At 43.4% G+C, this 13,763-nt stretch overlaps 2 protein-coding genes across 3 annotated transcripts; one reads left to right on the top strand and one right to left on the bottom strand.

The window, feature by feature from the left end:
- Positions 1-9: 9 nt before the first annotated feature.
- On the top strand, positions 10-11,294 carry LOC311485447 (aminopeptidase Ey-like). 2 transcript variants are annotated; one of them, XM_084540856.1, is made up of 20 exons: positions 10-929; positions 2,482-3,090; positions 3,529-3,671; positions 4,041-4,180; positions 4,525-4,651; positions 4,736-4,890; positions 5,002-5,379; positions 5,622-5,687; positions 5,862-5,927; positions 6,881-7,053; positions 7,181-7,257; positions 7,339-7,472; positions 7,554-7,609; positions 7,694-7,841; positions 8,830-8,921; positions 9,652-9,762; positions 9,854-10,021; positions 10,174-10,314; positions 10,503-10,584; positions 10,714-11,294. In XM_084540856.1, the coding sequence occupies exons 2-20, from the start codon at positions 2,489-2,491 to the stop codon at positions 10,882-10,884; spliced, it is 3,030 nt and encodes a 1,009-aa protein (XP_084396982.1). In that variant the 5' UTR covers positions 10-929; positions 2,482-2,488; the 3' UTR covers positions 10,885-11,294. The 2 variants fall into 2 exon arrangements, with proteins under 2 accessions (XP_084396982.1, XP_084396983.1); XM_084540857.1 differs by lacking the exon at positions 10-929 and having other exon boundaries at positions 2,285-3,090; positions 5,002-5,115; positions 5,236-5,379.
- Positions 11,295-11,794: 500 nt separating this feature from the next.
- On the bottom strand, positions 11,795-12,791 carry mespaa (mesoderm posterior aa; the record flags this gene model as incomplete). Its single annotated transcript, XM_084541891.1, has 2 exons — positions 11,997-12,791; positions 11,795-11,881 (listed from the first exon to the last, which is right to left on the bottom strand). The coding sequence occupies exons 1-2, from the start codon at positions 12,678-12,680 to the stop codon at positions 11,795-11,797; spliced, it is 771 nt and encodes a 256-aa protein (XP_084398017.1). The 5' UTR covers positions 12,681-12,791.
- Positions 12,792-13,763: the final 972 nt, after the last annotated feature.

Genomic DNA, 13,763 nt, shown 5'->3' with positions numbered 1-13,763 from the left:
GCTGATAAGAAGTTTTACCGACTACATAATAAAATGAAAAACTGTACGATGCCTTCCGTCTACAGACCCTCAGTCCCTTCTCATCTCTCAGCACTCTCCAACACCAATCCGTGCTCGTCCTCGCAGCCGCCCGCTTCCTTGTGGACTACAGCTCTTCCTCTGAACAGTAAGTTTCAGTTTCATCTGGAGCATCGCAAACTTTTCTTGGACGCCTCTTAGATTTTTTCCCATCAGAGGTTTGGCCATACTCATACTTGCTGTCTCTGTCATTATAGTGCTTTTCCTCTCAATTAGGGTTACCAGCTCTAGGAAAACAGTCAGAGCTGGTTAACATTAAAAACAACAGCCAACTCCAGCACGGGAATGTCGCCACAGACACCAGAATTAAGACTCCCAGAAATATAAATTTACCTGGTGGAGATTAGATAAATAGATAGATAGATAGATAGATACTTTATTAATCCCGAGGGAAATTCAATTAGCTCAATCAGCTGTGTGAACTCGAGGTTAACAAGGTTACAACTTAAAGTGCAACCATTTATGAGTAAAAGTCTTCCAGCTTTAATGAATGAAACTCCTTAAAGCACATGGGTGAGATGTATAGAGAGATGGCAGCTTTCCTCGTTATCCTCAGATACATACTCAAGACAAGACACAACAAGTTTCTCTTCCCAACTTTTATAGTTTGGATTGCACAACATCCTGCTGTACTACCTTCATAGACTGAATCGACTGGATCAGACCTGGATCTTCTGGAAACATGTCTCTTTACAGTCAAAGAGAAACTCTTCGGGACACATGTTGAAACAAAACATCTGGCAATTCATCAGTTGTGCGCTTTGGGTGGACAACGCTGCTTTAAAATAACATTTCACAATCCACAGGTGAAAAAAGCGTCTGTTTCCTCTGAGACAAAAAACTAACTGAAGGTAAGAAGAGGGGCTATCTATCATTGTGTTACACAGCAGCTTGGTGTTTGTGTGTCTGTCTGCACATGATGTAGCCAATCACAGGGGCTTTCTTTTATTTTTTTTTTTACCTCTTACCAGGTGTTCAGATATAAACAAACTTTGTTAAGGGCTGCCTTGGCGGGCTGGTTTGCCTCAGTATTTAATGCCCTTAGACCACAGAATCATCGTTCTCTCTTGCTTAGAAATCAGAGCGCTAGATAGGAACAGGCCCTTGCGTGTGTGGTAATCTGTCTCTTGCTGTCAACACTGCTTCAACACAGTGACCTCATTTAAAGGATGACTTTGCTGTTGATTCTTTGTTGTCAGCAGAAAACGGCAAAACCAACATCCTACCAGCAAGTGTGTCATGTTTTCTTATAATAGTAATAATAAAAAGAAACTCAGCTTCATATTTGCACATGTTCCTGTGTTCCTGTTCCCTTTGGGCCTTAGAAGCAGATAACTCAGAGGTGAAACTGAGTATTGTTGACTATCACCAAAGTCAAATATGTGGCAAACTAGTCTTTTCATGGGATTTTGTTGCTGCCTTTAACCGGAATTATGTCAGGATGCAGGTAAGATCCGGGCAGATGAGAAACAAAAGTAAGCGCCAGCATGAAAAATAAACACTGTGACAAAACATCCATTATACAGCAGTATTTAAAAGACCGCACTTGGCTTCCGTTTCACTAGAGGTTTACACGCTTACCTTTCACTCAAGGCATGTTGGTAGGCTTCCACTGTGGGGACATTGGCTGTATGTTCTCATAGTTCTGATAAAAAAACCCGCACTTCTTCACCGCAGCGCTGTCGGACCATGCGCTGCAATTAGCTTTTTGACTCATCAGCCACACGTCACTTTGACAAAACCAAATTTCCAAGTTAAGTTTCCTGTCTCATGTGATTGGCTATGAGACAACGTCTTACTCTGTGATATAAATGTATGAATGAACGAACACTCTGAGGGCTTTGATATTCTTGGACGAACAGCTGACTGGCCGTGAGACTCGTCGACCCAATGCTCACTTGTATGAATGCTTCTGATTTACTTTGACAGGAGCTGATTAATTGCGCCATCCACAAACATTGTGTAAGTAATATGTTTGATTTCTAACCCTGGTCGTGCGCGAAGGAGAACATTTTGCAAAAAGACTGCATTTTCAGTTCAAACATTGGAATGTGTCCATTTTTTAAACCTAAAGTAAACTGAGGGGTTTCACAATGTGTGAAGTTAAAGCCATTGTGTCGACCCATATTTATGGAGCTGTGGTTTCTTCACCATCAGATAGTCAGTTTACACGCCGATTTGCAATTCAGCTTCTAAAGAGGACCTTTATTCTGAGTTATTATGATGCATATTTTGAAGATCAGGTGGATCTCGTTCTTATCTTGGAAACTTTTTACAACTCTGTTTTGTACTTTCAGCTTTTTAACCACACCTAGGAATATAATCATTAACTCTGGGCTGGAGTGTATCAAGGCAGGACATAAATAGCCATCACTTTCCCTCTTCTGTCTTCTTCTTCTCTAGCGGAGACATGGGAAAAGGCGTCTACCTCAGCAAAGCGGTGGCAGTGACCTGTGTGGTTGTGGCCGTCGCCGCCGTGGCCACCATCATAGCCCTGTCTGTGGTTTACGCTCAGGAGAAGTCAAAGAATCAAGAGACACATCTGTCCACCGTCGCACCCAGCACCGCGACCACCGTCTCCACCACGGACTCCACACCGAAAGAGCCCTGGCAGCGCTACAGACTTCCAGACTCCCTCGCTCCTGAGACCTACAATGTGACCCTGTGGCCCAGGCTGGAGCCCAACAGCGATGGCCTGTACATCTTCTCAGGGCATTCCACGGTGGTATTCAAATGTGTGAAGGAGACCGACCTCATCCTCATCCACTCCAACAAGCTGAACTTCACCATGTTTGAAGGGTACCATGCCACATTGAAGGGCCTGAATGGAGCCTCTGCGCCCAGCCTAACAAAGACCTTTCTGGAGGTTCCCACCCAGTACCTGGTGATCCAGCTCGGCGAACCGCTAAAGGCTGGTAGCACGTATGAGCTTTTCACCGAGTTTGTTGGAGAGCTCTCTGATGACCTGGGGGGATTCTACAGGAGTGAATACTTCGAAAATAAAGTGAAAAAGTATGACACAGTTATTAACATTTAAGTCAAATTTCAATACTTTTAAACATTTCAGTTTAGTTTCAAGAGCTTTGGGTTTGTAAATATTTACAAGAGACTTAAATGGTTCATAGCTTTATTGTCTCTATCTGAAAAAAAAAATGTAGCATAAAATAAAGTAAAATATGAAATTAACTAAAACAGAAAACGAAAAACACAGATCCTTATTTTGAACCTTTGCACTTAAAGCTGCCATCTGTGGGATCTGAAATATGAATGTGATGACTCCTAGTGGTTGCATCAAGAATTACACCATTAAAAGAAAGGCAATGCTGAAACCACAGGTGTGACAGAATGATAAATGGTGGGAACAAAGAAAGTAGAAGACGTTGACCTTTTCACACTCTTTACACGCTGCTATGTTCCTGATTGTTGAGTTCTCTACTCTGTTCTTGTCAGAATCGTGGCCACGACTCAAATGCAGCCAACAGATGCCAGGAAAGCCTTCCCCTGCTTCGACGAGCCGGCCATGAAAGCTGTCTTCCACATGACTCTCATTCACCCCCATGGGACTCTGGCTCTGTCCAACTCCATGAACTATGGCAAGTTCTTGTTTCTGTGTTCAGTGCGACATTTTACGTGCATAATGGACTCAGTTACAACTCTTCATGTCTCAAAAATATATATATATATTTTTTCAGTTTTAGGTGGTAACCACCAATCAGCACATCTTTACAATTTATGTATTTTTTTTTATGAAAATATTAAAAAGGTAAATAAGGTTCTGGCTTCAGAAAACACTGAAAAATTTGCTCCCTAGGACAGTTAATAGTTATGTATGATTGTTTAAACAAATCGCATTAATATCATGACGAATGATGCCAAATCTTTCTGTGACACTCTCGTATTATTGGAGCTGCAAGCATAAAACCCTCTTCTGTATTCTGCTGCTGTTCTTTGACCCTACACAGAGCCCGTCAACATCACTAAGGATGGCCATGATGTCATCCAGACAAGCTTTAAGCCCACAGAGATTATGTCAACCTACTTGCTGGCTTTTGTTGTGTGTGATTTTGCATACATTGGATCAAATCCGGATTCAAAAGTTTTGGTAATTATCCATTAAGCTTACAGTGAAAATGAAATCATTAAACATTAATGACACATAGGTCTTTTAATAGTTATGATATTGTTACGTACTTAATTTTGATTCTATTTTAATAGTTTAATCATTTTTACAGTGGTGTTGTGAGTCCCTGTGCTGAAACAGACTCTGATCTTTGACCTCCACTGTAGGAGTAAACAATAAACCACAACATGATCATCCTGTGCTCTCCACTGCTGGCCTCTGGGCTTCTCTGCTGCCCTCTGCTGGACTCAAAGCTCAGCCCAGATCCCTGCTCCACTACTATTCTTTTCTGTTTCACTGATGAAGAACTGTTGTTCCTTTTCCAGATCAGGATTTGGGCTCGCAGGAAGGCCATAGAGGAAGGCCAGGGTAACTATGCCCTGAATAAGACTGGACCCGTTCTGTCTTTCTTTGAGAGGTACTACGACGTTCCTTACCCCCTGAATAAGTCAGGTAGGAAACCAAGCACATCTACAGTCTTATGTTACAGCCATCAGCCCAAAAATGATCTTCACTGACCTCTCTGATTGTTTTTAGACCAGATCGCTCTTCCTGACTTCGGGGCTGGAGCCATGGAGAACTGGGGCCTGATTACCTACAGAGAAACCGCCCTCTTATATAATCCTGAAGTGTCGTCTAATGGAGACAAGGAGTGGGTGGCAACGGTCATCGCCCATGAGCTGGCTCATATGGTATGTATAGTGTATTGCATACCCAAAAAAAGAACAATTTAATCTTAAATTATTTAACTCAACATATATGTTTAAAAATGCATTCAGTGAAATTAAGCTTTGTTGTCTCAGTGGTTTGGGAACTTGGTGACCACAAGGTGGTGGAATGACTTGTGGCTCAACGAGGGCTTTGCCACCTACGTCTCATATCTTGGCGCCGACTATGCCGAACCAACGTGGAATATGGTGAGTTTTGTTCTCTGTGGAGCACATCTTTATTGTGCTCATGATGTTTTCCTAACATCCCGTAATGTGTCTGGTCATGCCACGGTTCAAAACACCAACATTTCTCTGTGTCATTTCCAGAGAGATTTAATAGTCCTGAACGAGATAATCGGTGTGATGGGTGTGGACGCTTTGGCCTCCTCCCACCCGCTCTCATCCGAAGAGCAGGACATCCTGAAGCCAGAGGACATCAACGCGCTGTTTGACTCCATCACATACAGCAAGGTGCAACATAACAGCCCCGCTGAACAAGATGCTGACCTCACCTAAACAGAACAAGAGAGAGTTAAACCTTTTACATTTTGATGAGGGCTGACCCTCATCAAGGAGTACTGATGCTCTCTTTGAGAGTCGCAGAATGACATTTAAAACAAATCACCGCTCTTCATTAGGAGATTGCAGTTATTCTGTCATAGCTGATATGTTACCCACTAAAACCGCTGATACCCTTCTGTTTTTCATTACAGGGAGCTGCAGTCCTCAGGATGCTCTCAGAGTTTATCACCGAGGAAGTCTTTTCCAAAGGGCTGCATGTGAGTGGAGCTAATTAAATTAATGAGCGTCTAATCTGTATACGTGGCAAATCTGTCCAGAAATCAGCACAGATCCTTCTGTCTTTTTAATGTGCTCATGTCATCATTTTATTCCTTCTGTTCACCACAAATGTGCTGTGAGTGTAACCGATGGGTCATTATATCTGTCTGCAGATGTATTTAGAGGAGTTCAAGTACAAAAACACGGTCTACCAAGACCTGTGGAAGCACCTGCAAATGGTAAGACAGCAACATCAACACAACTGGTTTCCTTCCACAAAACATCCACTTAAAATGACACCATTTAAACCACTGTTCATTTTTTTTACTCTTAAGTTAAAAAAAAAGAAGAAGCAAGTAAGACATCTGCTAAGCTAAAATAATCCAAACTGTTTTACATGCAGTATTCATGGCCATGCCTCATGTTCTCTGTCACACAAATAAAATAAAGCGTCACATAAAAATGCATGAAGTAACCAGTCCAGTGGTGAAGTTTATATTAAAGCACTGGTTAGATATCTTTTGCCCACTTGGGGGCAACAAACGCAGCACTGAGCCGTCCTCTTTTGAATCTGATCAGGCTAACGCGTTAGCAAATGGTTGATTGCGCTAACATCGAGCAGCAGACACAAACACTGGCATTTATTTGGAGTCATGTTCCTGGATCCTCTATAAGTTCAGTGGGCCCTCTTACGCTCTTAGCTCTGTTTTGGTCTCCACCTACTCCCGAAAGAAATATTTAGCTCTAAATGTTCTGTTATGTTTACTAGCTAGTCGACACGTTTGTTTCCTCTGTGTTTGGTTCTTGGGGCTTACAAAGTTAAGACATAACACATTTAAAGTTTCATTAATAAAACAATACAAGGCACTCAGGGCGTAGTTCTGATACAGTCAGGGATGCTGTAACTTGATCTTGTGCGACACAGCTTATGGTGGCTAATGCTACAGTAGCTAATGTTAGTAAATGTGTCATTACCAGCCCTTTTGCTAATGTGGCTTTCAAAGGGAATTTGTAGCACCGAACCTTCATGTGTTTTAAACAGCGGCCAAGATGACAAATGTTTGTCATTGTATGAGTGATGACTGTTCAGCTATAGAATAAAGACATTAGATTAAGAGGTTAAAGGGTCATAGCCCCGTAAATTAATACTAAATACTTTGGAAAATATGCATCTCTGTGTTGCTCTTTTTAGGCAGTGGATGAAGCTGGCATTAAGCTGCCCCACTCTCTGGAGGATATCATGAACCGGTGGATCCTACAGATGGGCTTCCCAGTGGTCACCATCAACACCCAGACAGGACAAATGACTCAGAAACACTTCCTGTTGGACCCAGAATCGGTGCCTCATACGCCCTCGGAGTTCGGGTAGGAACCAGCTTTTAATGTTACTGGTGAACAATAATGAGTATTTGTGGTTGTGACGTGCGTAACTATTCTCTCTGCATTCTGTCTTCATTCACTTCTATGTGTGGCTGGATGGATTTGGCTTCAGGTATAAGTGGTTTGTTCCTATTACCTGGATTAAGCCCGATGAAGTTGAAAACCAGCACTGGCTTCTTGATAAAGAAGGTAATGTTTATTACAGGTCAGAGTAAATGTGATCAACACAATATGAAACTACACATTCATTTTCAATCTTCACCCAAACAGATACAAACAAATCCATGGTTACTGGTGCTGATGAGTGGTTGCTTGCCAACATAAATATGGCAGGCTTCTTTAGAGTCAACTATGACTCTAAAAACTGGGAGCGCCTCCTCGCCCAGCTGGGCTCCAACCATACGGTATAACACTCACAATACCCCTGCAGTCCTTCTAAATGAGTACTGACGCATCCAAACTCAATGTCTTCATTCACCTTTCAGGTTATTCCAGTGATCAACCGGGCTCAGATTATTGACGATGCTTTTAACCTCGCGAGGTGAGGTCATATTTCTTTTACAAAGCAATGCTGCCAAATACAAAAAGAGACAAGCTAAGCAGGATCATTTGGATCATTTTTCAGGGCGAAGATAGTGAACACGACTCTGGCTCTGAGGACGACCAAGTTCCTGAACAATGAAATGGCATACATGCCATGGCAGACAGCCAGTCGCAACTTAGATTATTTCTTCCTCATGTTTGACCGCAGTGAACTGTATGGACCCATGCAGGTATGTAATCGATAGTCAACGGTTGTTGGCCTTGATCCAGAAATTCATTTAGATGCAGATTCTGAAACCTTTCGCATAGTTAATTGTTTAATTTGAAAGTTGAAATCATACAGTGTGTAATGAGGTATTATTGGAAGCAGTTATAGTAAGTCAGTGTCGCTGTAGAGTTTTGACCTGATTTGTCAATTTGAATTGGAAAGGTTGGGCTCGTGCCTTATAGATGAGTAAACAGGAAGAGAGCAGAAGCACAGCATGTGGCATATATCCCAATCAGGCATAACATTATGACCACTGACAGGAGACGTAAATAATATTAACCATCGTGTGACAATTCAATGTTCTGCTGGGAAACTTTTGCACCCTGCATTCATGTGGATGTTAGTTAGACATGTACCACCCACCTAGGCACCCCCACCCTGTAGCGATGACTCTCCTTGATGATAGCAGCCATCCCCAGCAGGATGCAGCCTGACAAAGGCACACACACAGAAACGGTTTAGGAACAACTCAAAAACATGAAAAACAGGTCTACAAATTTACTAAAACCCAAAGTGATCAAGTATCTGTGGGATGCACTGGAACAAGCCTGATCCACAGAGACCCCTCCCCTCAACCCATAGGACCAAAAGGCCCCCACTAACAACATCCTGTTGCCAGACACCACACCCTCAGAAGGTCCATGTCCATTCTCTGATGAGTCACAACTGTTTTTTAGACGCAACGTAGACCTACACAATATTAGGAAGGTGGTCATAATGTTATGGCCTGATCGGTGTGTGGTACAATTCACTTTTGTTGTTTTATTTTTTCCTTACTCTGAGGCTCATATTTCATTCTGAGACTGCAGATTATTTTTTACCCGCCTCACTTCTGCCTGTGTAATGCTTTTGTGCTCCTCACTGTGCTCCTCACCTTGCAACAGTAGCTCCAGTTCATCATGTCTGAACAGTAAAACAAATTAACCAAATGTTTCATCTCCATTCCGCAGGCTTACATCAAGAAACAGGTCAGCCCTCTGTTTAAGCACTTCGAAAAGCTCACTCAGAACTGGACAAAGATCCCTGACAATCACACCGACCAGTAAGGATGTTAACGCGTTGCATGTTTTTAAACCATGTGTGTTTCATTCTTGTTGTTGAACATGACTGTTCAGAAGGATCAGTTTCAAGCGTAGCCTTTATTCAGGCTGATATAATGACCCTAGGGGCTGAGTCTAACAATACTGACAGGATGACACGTTTGCAAAATGCATAAAATAAATCAGCCTCCTTTTTATAGTGAGTGACAAATTTCATCGGCCTTTATCCCTGCAGATTTATACAGCTCAGTATAGATTAGATGACACTTTAATTACTCCTATGGGTAAAATGTATGATTTACGAAGAATATGCTGTTCCTTTCTTGTGAAATACCAAATCCTCCAGAACAGAACCTCATATAACCTTTCCTACACTGATTCACTGTTTTCTGCATATTTTTCACTCCAACTTGTTGTTATCTTAATGGAAGTACACTCTAATGCCTGCCTAAAACATCTCATAAACGAGAAGATGTCTAAGCAGGCGGTGTGTAGAAGGCAGGCGAAGAGTGAACGTTCTGTGGTTTTATTCGGCCGCTGAGAGAAGCAAACAAGGTCTGCGTCGCCCTGACTTGTAGTTACATTTCTTTGGTGCACGTCAGGCTACGGTGTAGGGCGTGGAGCTCACGTATCTGCAGCGTAGCTCTAAAGATTGTTTGGTGGGGGTCTGGTTGTTATGCACTGCTTCATTAGTGTGACCATTCTACTAACCCCTGTGTCATCCCTGTCCAGGTACAACGAGGTGAATGCAATCTCCTTGGCTTGCAGTACAGGAGTGGAAGGCTGCCAGGAGCTGACCTCTGGCTGGTTCAAACAGTGGATGAAAAACCCTGCCCACAACATGTAAACGCCTCGCAAAATGCAGCAGCTGTTATTGTATCTGAACTGTTTCTTTATCTTGCGTCACCTTTCCCATCTTCATCAAACCTTCCAGCATCAGCCCCAACTTGAGGTCCACAGTGTACTGCAGTGCGATCGCGGCAGGAGGAGTGGACGAGTGGGACTTCGCGTGGGAGATGTATAGGAATGCTACCATCGCCTCAGAAGCTGAAAAACTCATGTACGCTCTGTCCTGTGCCAAAGAGCCCTGGCTGCTGAACAGGTGAGGATCCCCAACACATCGCCGGATGATCGTTACCTCTTTCATTTTGCACCCTGCTGCATAATCTGAGTGGATGACGGAACTCAAACCTTTTGATTTGATGGCTTGTCGCTGCATGTTTGGCTTCCCACATCACTGTGAATGTGTTTCAGGTATCTCCAGTATTGTTTGGACCCAGAAAAGATCCGTAAGCAGGACGCGACCTTTACCATCCTTTACATCGCTGGTAACCCCATCGGTCAATCTCTGGCGTGGGACTTTATCAGAGCTCACTGGAGCCACTTATTCAATGAGTGAGTTCTCTCCTTGGTTACATAGTATGTGAACATTTTATCACAAACGCAGTGCCAGGGATAGGCAGCACAAATTAGAAACGTGTACATACATGATACTGGAGGGAAATTGTTTATTCAAAATAGCTTCGTAACTTGTAGCTGTTTGCAAAATGGCCGACGACTCTTAACTTTTGTTTTTTCATCAGCTATGGCGGTGGATCATTTTCCTTTGGACGACTAATTAGTGGAGTGACCAAACGTTTCTCCACTGATTTTGAATACAAGCAGGTACAGCCTCACTGACAAAATGTTTTATTCACCTCCAGCAATCCGTGTTGAGGAAATAAAATATGAATGTGTGACGCTCTGTACATTAGCGTCACATCCCAGTCACTTTCGCCCTCTCTCTGTCTCTAGCTGCTGCAGTTCAAAGAGGACAATGTGGGACAGCTGGGCTCGGCTGCCGGGTCTCTTGAGCAGGCGCTGGAGAGAACCAAGGCCAACATGAAGTGGGTGGCCGAGAACAAGCAACAGGTGTATGATTGGTTCATCAATGAAAGCAAGACATACTTTTCCAGTGGCATTTAGTTCACTCCAGTTGAAGTCTGATTAATTTTTAGAGTCCACATGCTGTATATTTTGAATGTAATGGAGATTTTGTAGATAATTCTGATGAAATGTTTTTTAATGGATAAAAATTATTTGATACCTCAGCTTTCGTATGAGTTATATTTTGCACGGACTGATGAGTTCACGATCACAGATTTTTAAATTACAAACATAATATTATAATAATAATCTAATATAGTGAACTCATCGACATTTATACATCTTTTGTGGACCCAAGTGTGTGAAATAAAAATTGTTGGTGTCTTAAATTGGGACATGTTGTTGCTCCATATTTAAAAAAGTTTCTTAAAATGCCTCTTAAAAACAATTACACACAATAACTAACACATCACTGACTGACATTGTTTCGTCCCATATATGGCTCTGGGTTGTGTATTAGCCCAGTGTCTCTGATCTAAATGTAAAGCCAAATATTCGTTTATTTCACGAGTGTTTTCAAGGATCTCAGCTGTCAGTCGTGTTTACACAGGATCGAAAAGGTGCCAATTAGACCGGTCCCAGTTCAGCTGCCACCTCTCTCAGCAGGGGTCTTTCCTTAAAGACTTTAGAGGGGATGTGCTCCCCGTTTAGCACCTCGGTGTCCTGCCGACAGCTGCAGTGTTTGTGTTAGGAAGTGGAGGCCCAGCGCCAGGTCTGTGTAAAGTTTTGGGTGACAAAATCAAATCCAGCAGCAATGTTATCGTGATAAATAATGTTTATTCTGTTCACATTGTGAAATAAATACACAGTTCTATATACAAAAAAAAATAATAAAATAGGACAGGATAGATTTTGTTCAAAATAACAAAAAGGATTAGTTTTGTCCATATATTTTGTTAGAGGTCATTGTTGCAATGAAAATCATAGAGTGGCTCAATCGTCCCGTTTCTCAGCATTGTCCAGAGAAGGTGAAATCTTGAGATTGTTCCTGGAGCATCCAGTACTGCTCGCTGTTGAAGGCAACCCCACTTGAAACCTAAAGGCAGAAAACAGATTTTGATTAGGAACTCATTCAACATTGTAAACAACGTCAAGAAAAACTTTTTAAAAATGCGTTTAAATATTGTTTCGCAACCATGAAGCAAACCTACCTGATATGGTGGCAGCATAGAGGACGGCTGGGCTGTGTTCATGTTGGTACAGCTTGGCTCCTGTGGACTGTAGCTGGCTGTTGGCTGAACCAGGAAGTGGCTGAGGGTTTGGGTCTGCTCCATGGCGCTTGAGGATCTCCTCTGCTCCAGGGCCTCGTCGCTGAGGCCCAGCTGGGCCGACAGGTAGGAGATGTAGCGGATGGTGAGGCGCAGTGTCTCGATCTTGGTCAGGCTCTGTCCAGCTGGCACCACTGAGGGAGGGAGGTATGTCCTGACGTGGTTCAGAGCTTTGGTCAGATCCCTCATTCTCAGCTTCTCCCTCTCACTGGCGGTCTGGCGCTTCTTTCCCGGATACCTCGACCTGGACTTCTTTGTAGCGGAGGTGGTTGCAGAGGAGGATGCGGAGCAGAGGGGAGTCTGCGTCTGGTGGGTAGGACGATGCGCCACAGCGTTGTTGAAGATAAAACAGTCCAAAGCATCTTGTTCGTTACTCATAGTCTGGAAGGAGGTGGGCGAGAAGCAGAAGGAGTCCACAGAGGAGGTAGGAGACAGGCTGCTGCCGGCGCTGAAGTAGCCAGGGTCTGAGGTGGGATCATAAGCCAGATGTTTGTCTAGCAGAGACTCACAGTCAAACAGGAAAGAGCTGTCCTGGAGCTGGAGAGAAGAAGAGTAGGATGCCTCCATAGCTGCTGCTGTAGTAGTCTGTAGCTGTAGTCGTAGGCTCTTCTCTGAGCAGTGAGCTGTCAGTGTGTTGCTGGTAAGGCAGGCAGAGGATAGTGAGGAGGGACAGGGATGCTGCTCCATATATGTGGTGGGAGGTGTGAGGTTGCACCTCTGACAGCCACCTCTGGTCTTGAGAGGCTCTGGGAGCAGGGATGGCACCTAGGCCAGGGGGTCCCATGGGAAACAGGCATGCTCCAGGACAAAGTGTGACCTGGCATCGTAAACTATACAGACTCACACTACACACTCCTGCAGTCTGGGAACATGACCCTGCCTTACCTGAGTCACAGGTCTGGTCTTGAAGATGAGATTTTAAGACTGAAAGTGGTTAAATGATCTGTAACCTAAGAAAAATCATTCATACATTGACGCATGCTGGCAGCATTACTCTTCATGAATGGCAGAGCACTGTGTCCCGTCATCTTCCACATAAAAATGCTGTTTAATGAGACACTGGGAAGAATGTGTGCCGTTGTGCATCACTTTAATTGCTGTTGCTGGGTCCTGATACTGGATTCCTTGCATGGTTTAGCTGGTAGAAGTGTGCCGGGGCAGCTGTGAGGTGTGAGGAGTTTGCACCTCAAGATGTTTGGACAGCAGTAGACCTCACTGCTCTGAAAGCCTTGATGGAAAGAAGCCTGCAGCAGCAATAACTACTGTCAAGCGATTCGTTTACTACATAATATAAGAATTCACATCACGAAAATCAAATGATTGTATGAGCAGTAAATCGTCTCAAGTTACGGGGTGTAATATTGGTAAATCACTTTCTCCTCGTGGCTTTGTATTCAGAACGTTTCCTTTGAAATAAGTGAATTTTAAACAGCTTGCAAAATGTTTATGCGTTTAATGCTGACGGGAAGTCGGAGGCATTATAATTCCATTAAGTGACGTGTAACATTAAGCCCATATTTCCCCCATGCCCACTCGTTTTTCACTCTTACTGTGTATCTGAGTCCCGAGCCGCGTTCCCACAAACCACCGTGTCACATTTGTCTCCTGCTCTGCAGCGAAGGTGCAACCTATGAGTGGGACGTGTGAACC

This window comes from Chelon labrosus, assembly GCF_963514085.1.
Source record: "Chelon labrosus genome assembly, chromosome: 3".
NCBI lineage: Eukaryota > Metazoa > Chordata > Actinopteri > Mugiliformes > Mugilidae > Chelon > Chelon labrosus.
This window is presented reverse-complemented; position numbering and strand designations above follow the sequence as displayed.

What these genes read in the sequence shown, in the direction of transcription:
- LOC311485447 (XM_084540856.1), top strand. Translation starts at nt 2,489, where the DNA reads ATGGGAAAAGGCGTCTACCTCAGCAAAGCGGTGGCAGTGACCTGTGTG. An exon ending in TTCGAAAATAAAGTGAAAAA is followed by an intron (nt 3,091 to 3,528) that starts GTATGACACAGT and finishes TGTTCTTGTCAG; the next exon opens with AATCGTGGCCACGACTCAAA. An exon ending in CTGATTTTGAATACAAGCAG is followed by an intron (nt 10,585 to 10,713) that starts GTACAGCCTCAC and finishes CTCTGTCTCTAG; the next exon opens with CTGCTGCAGTTCAAAGAGGA.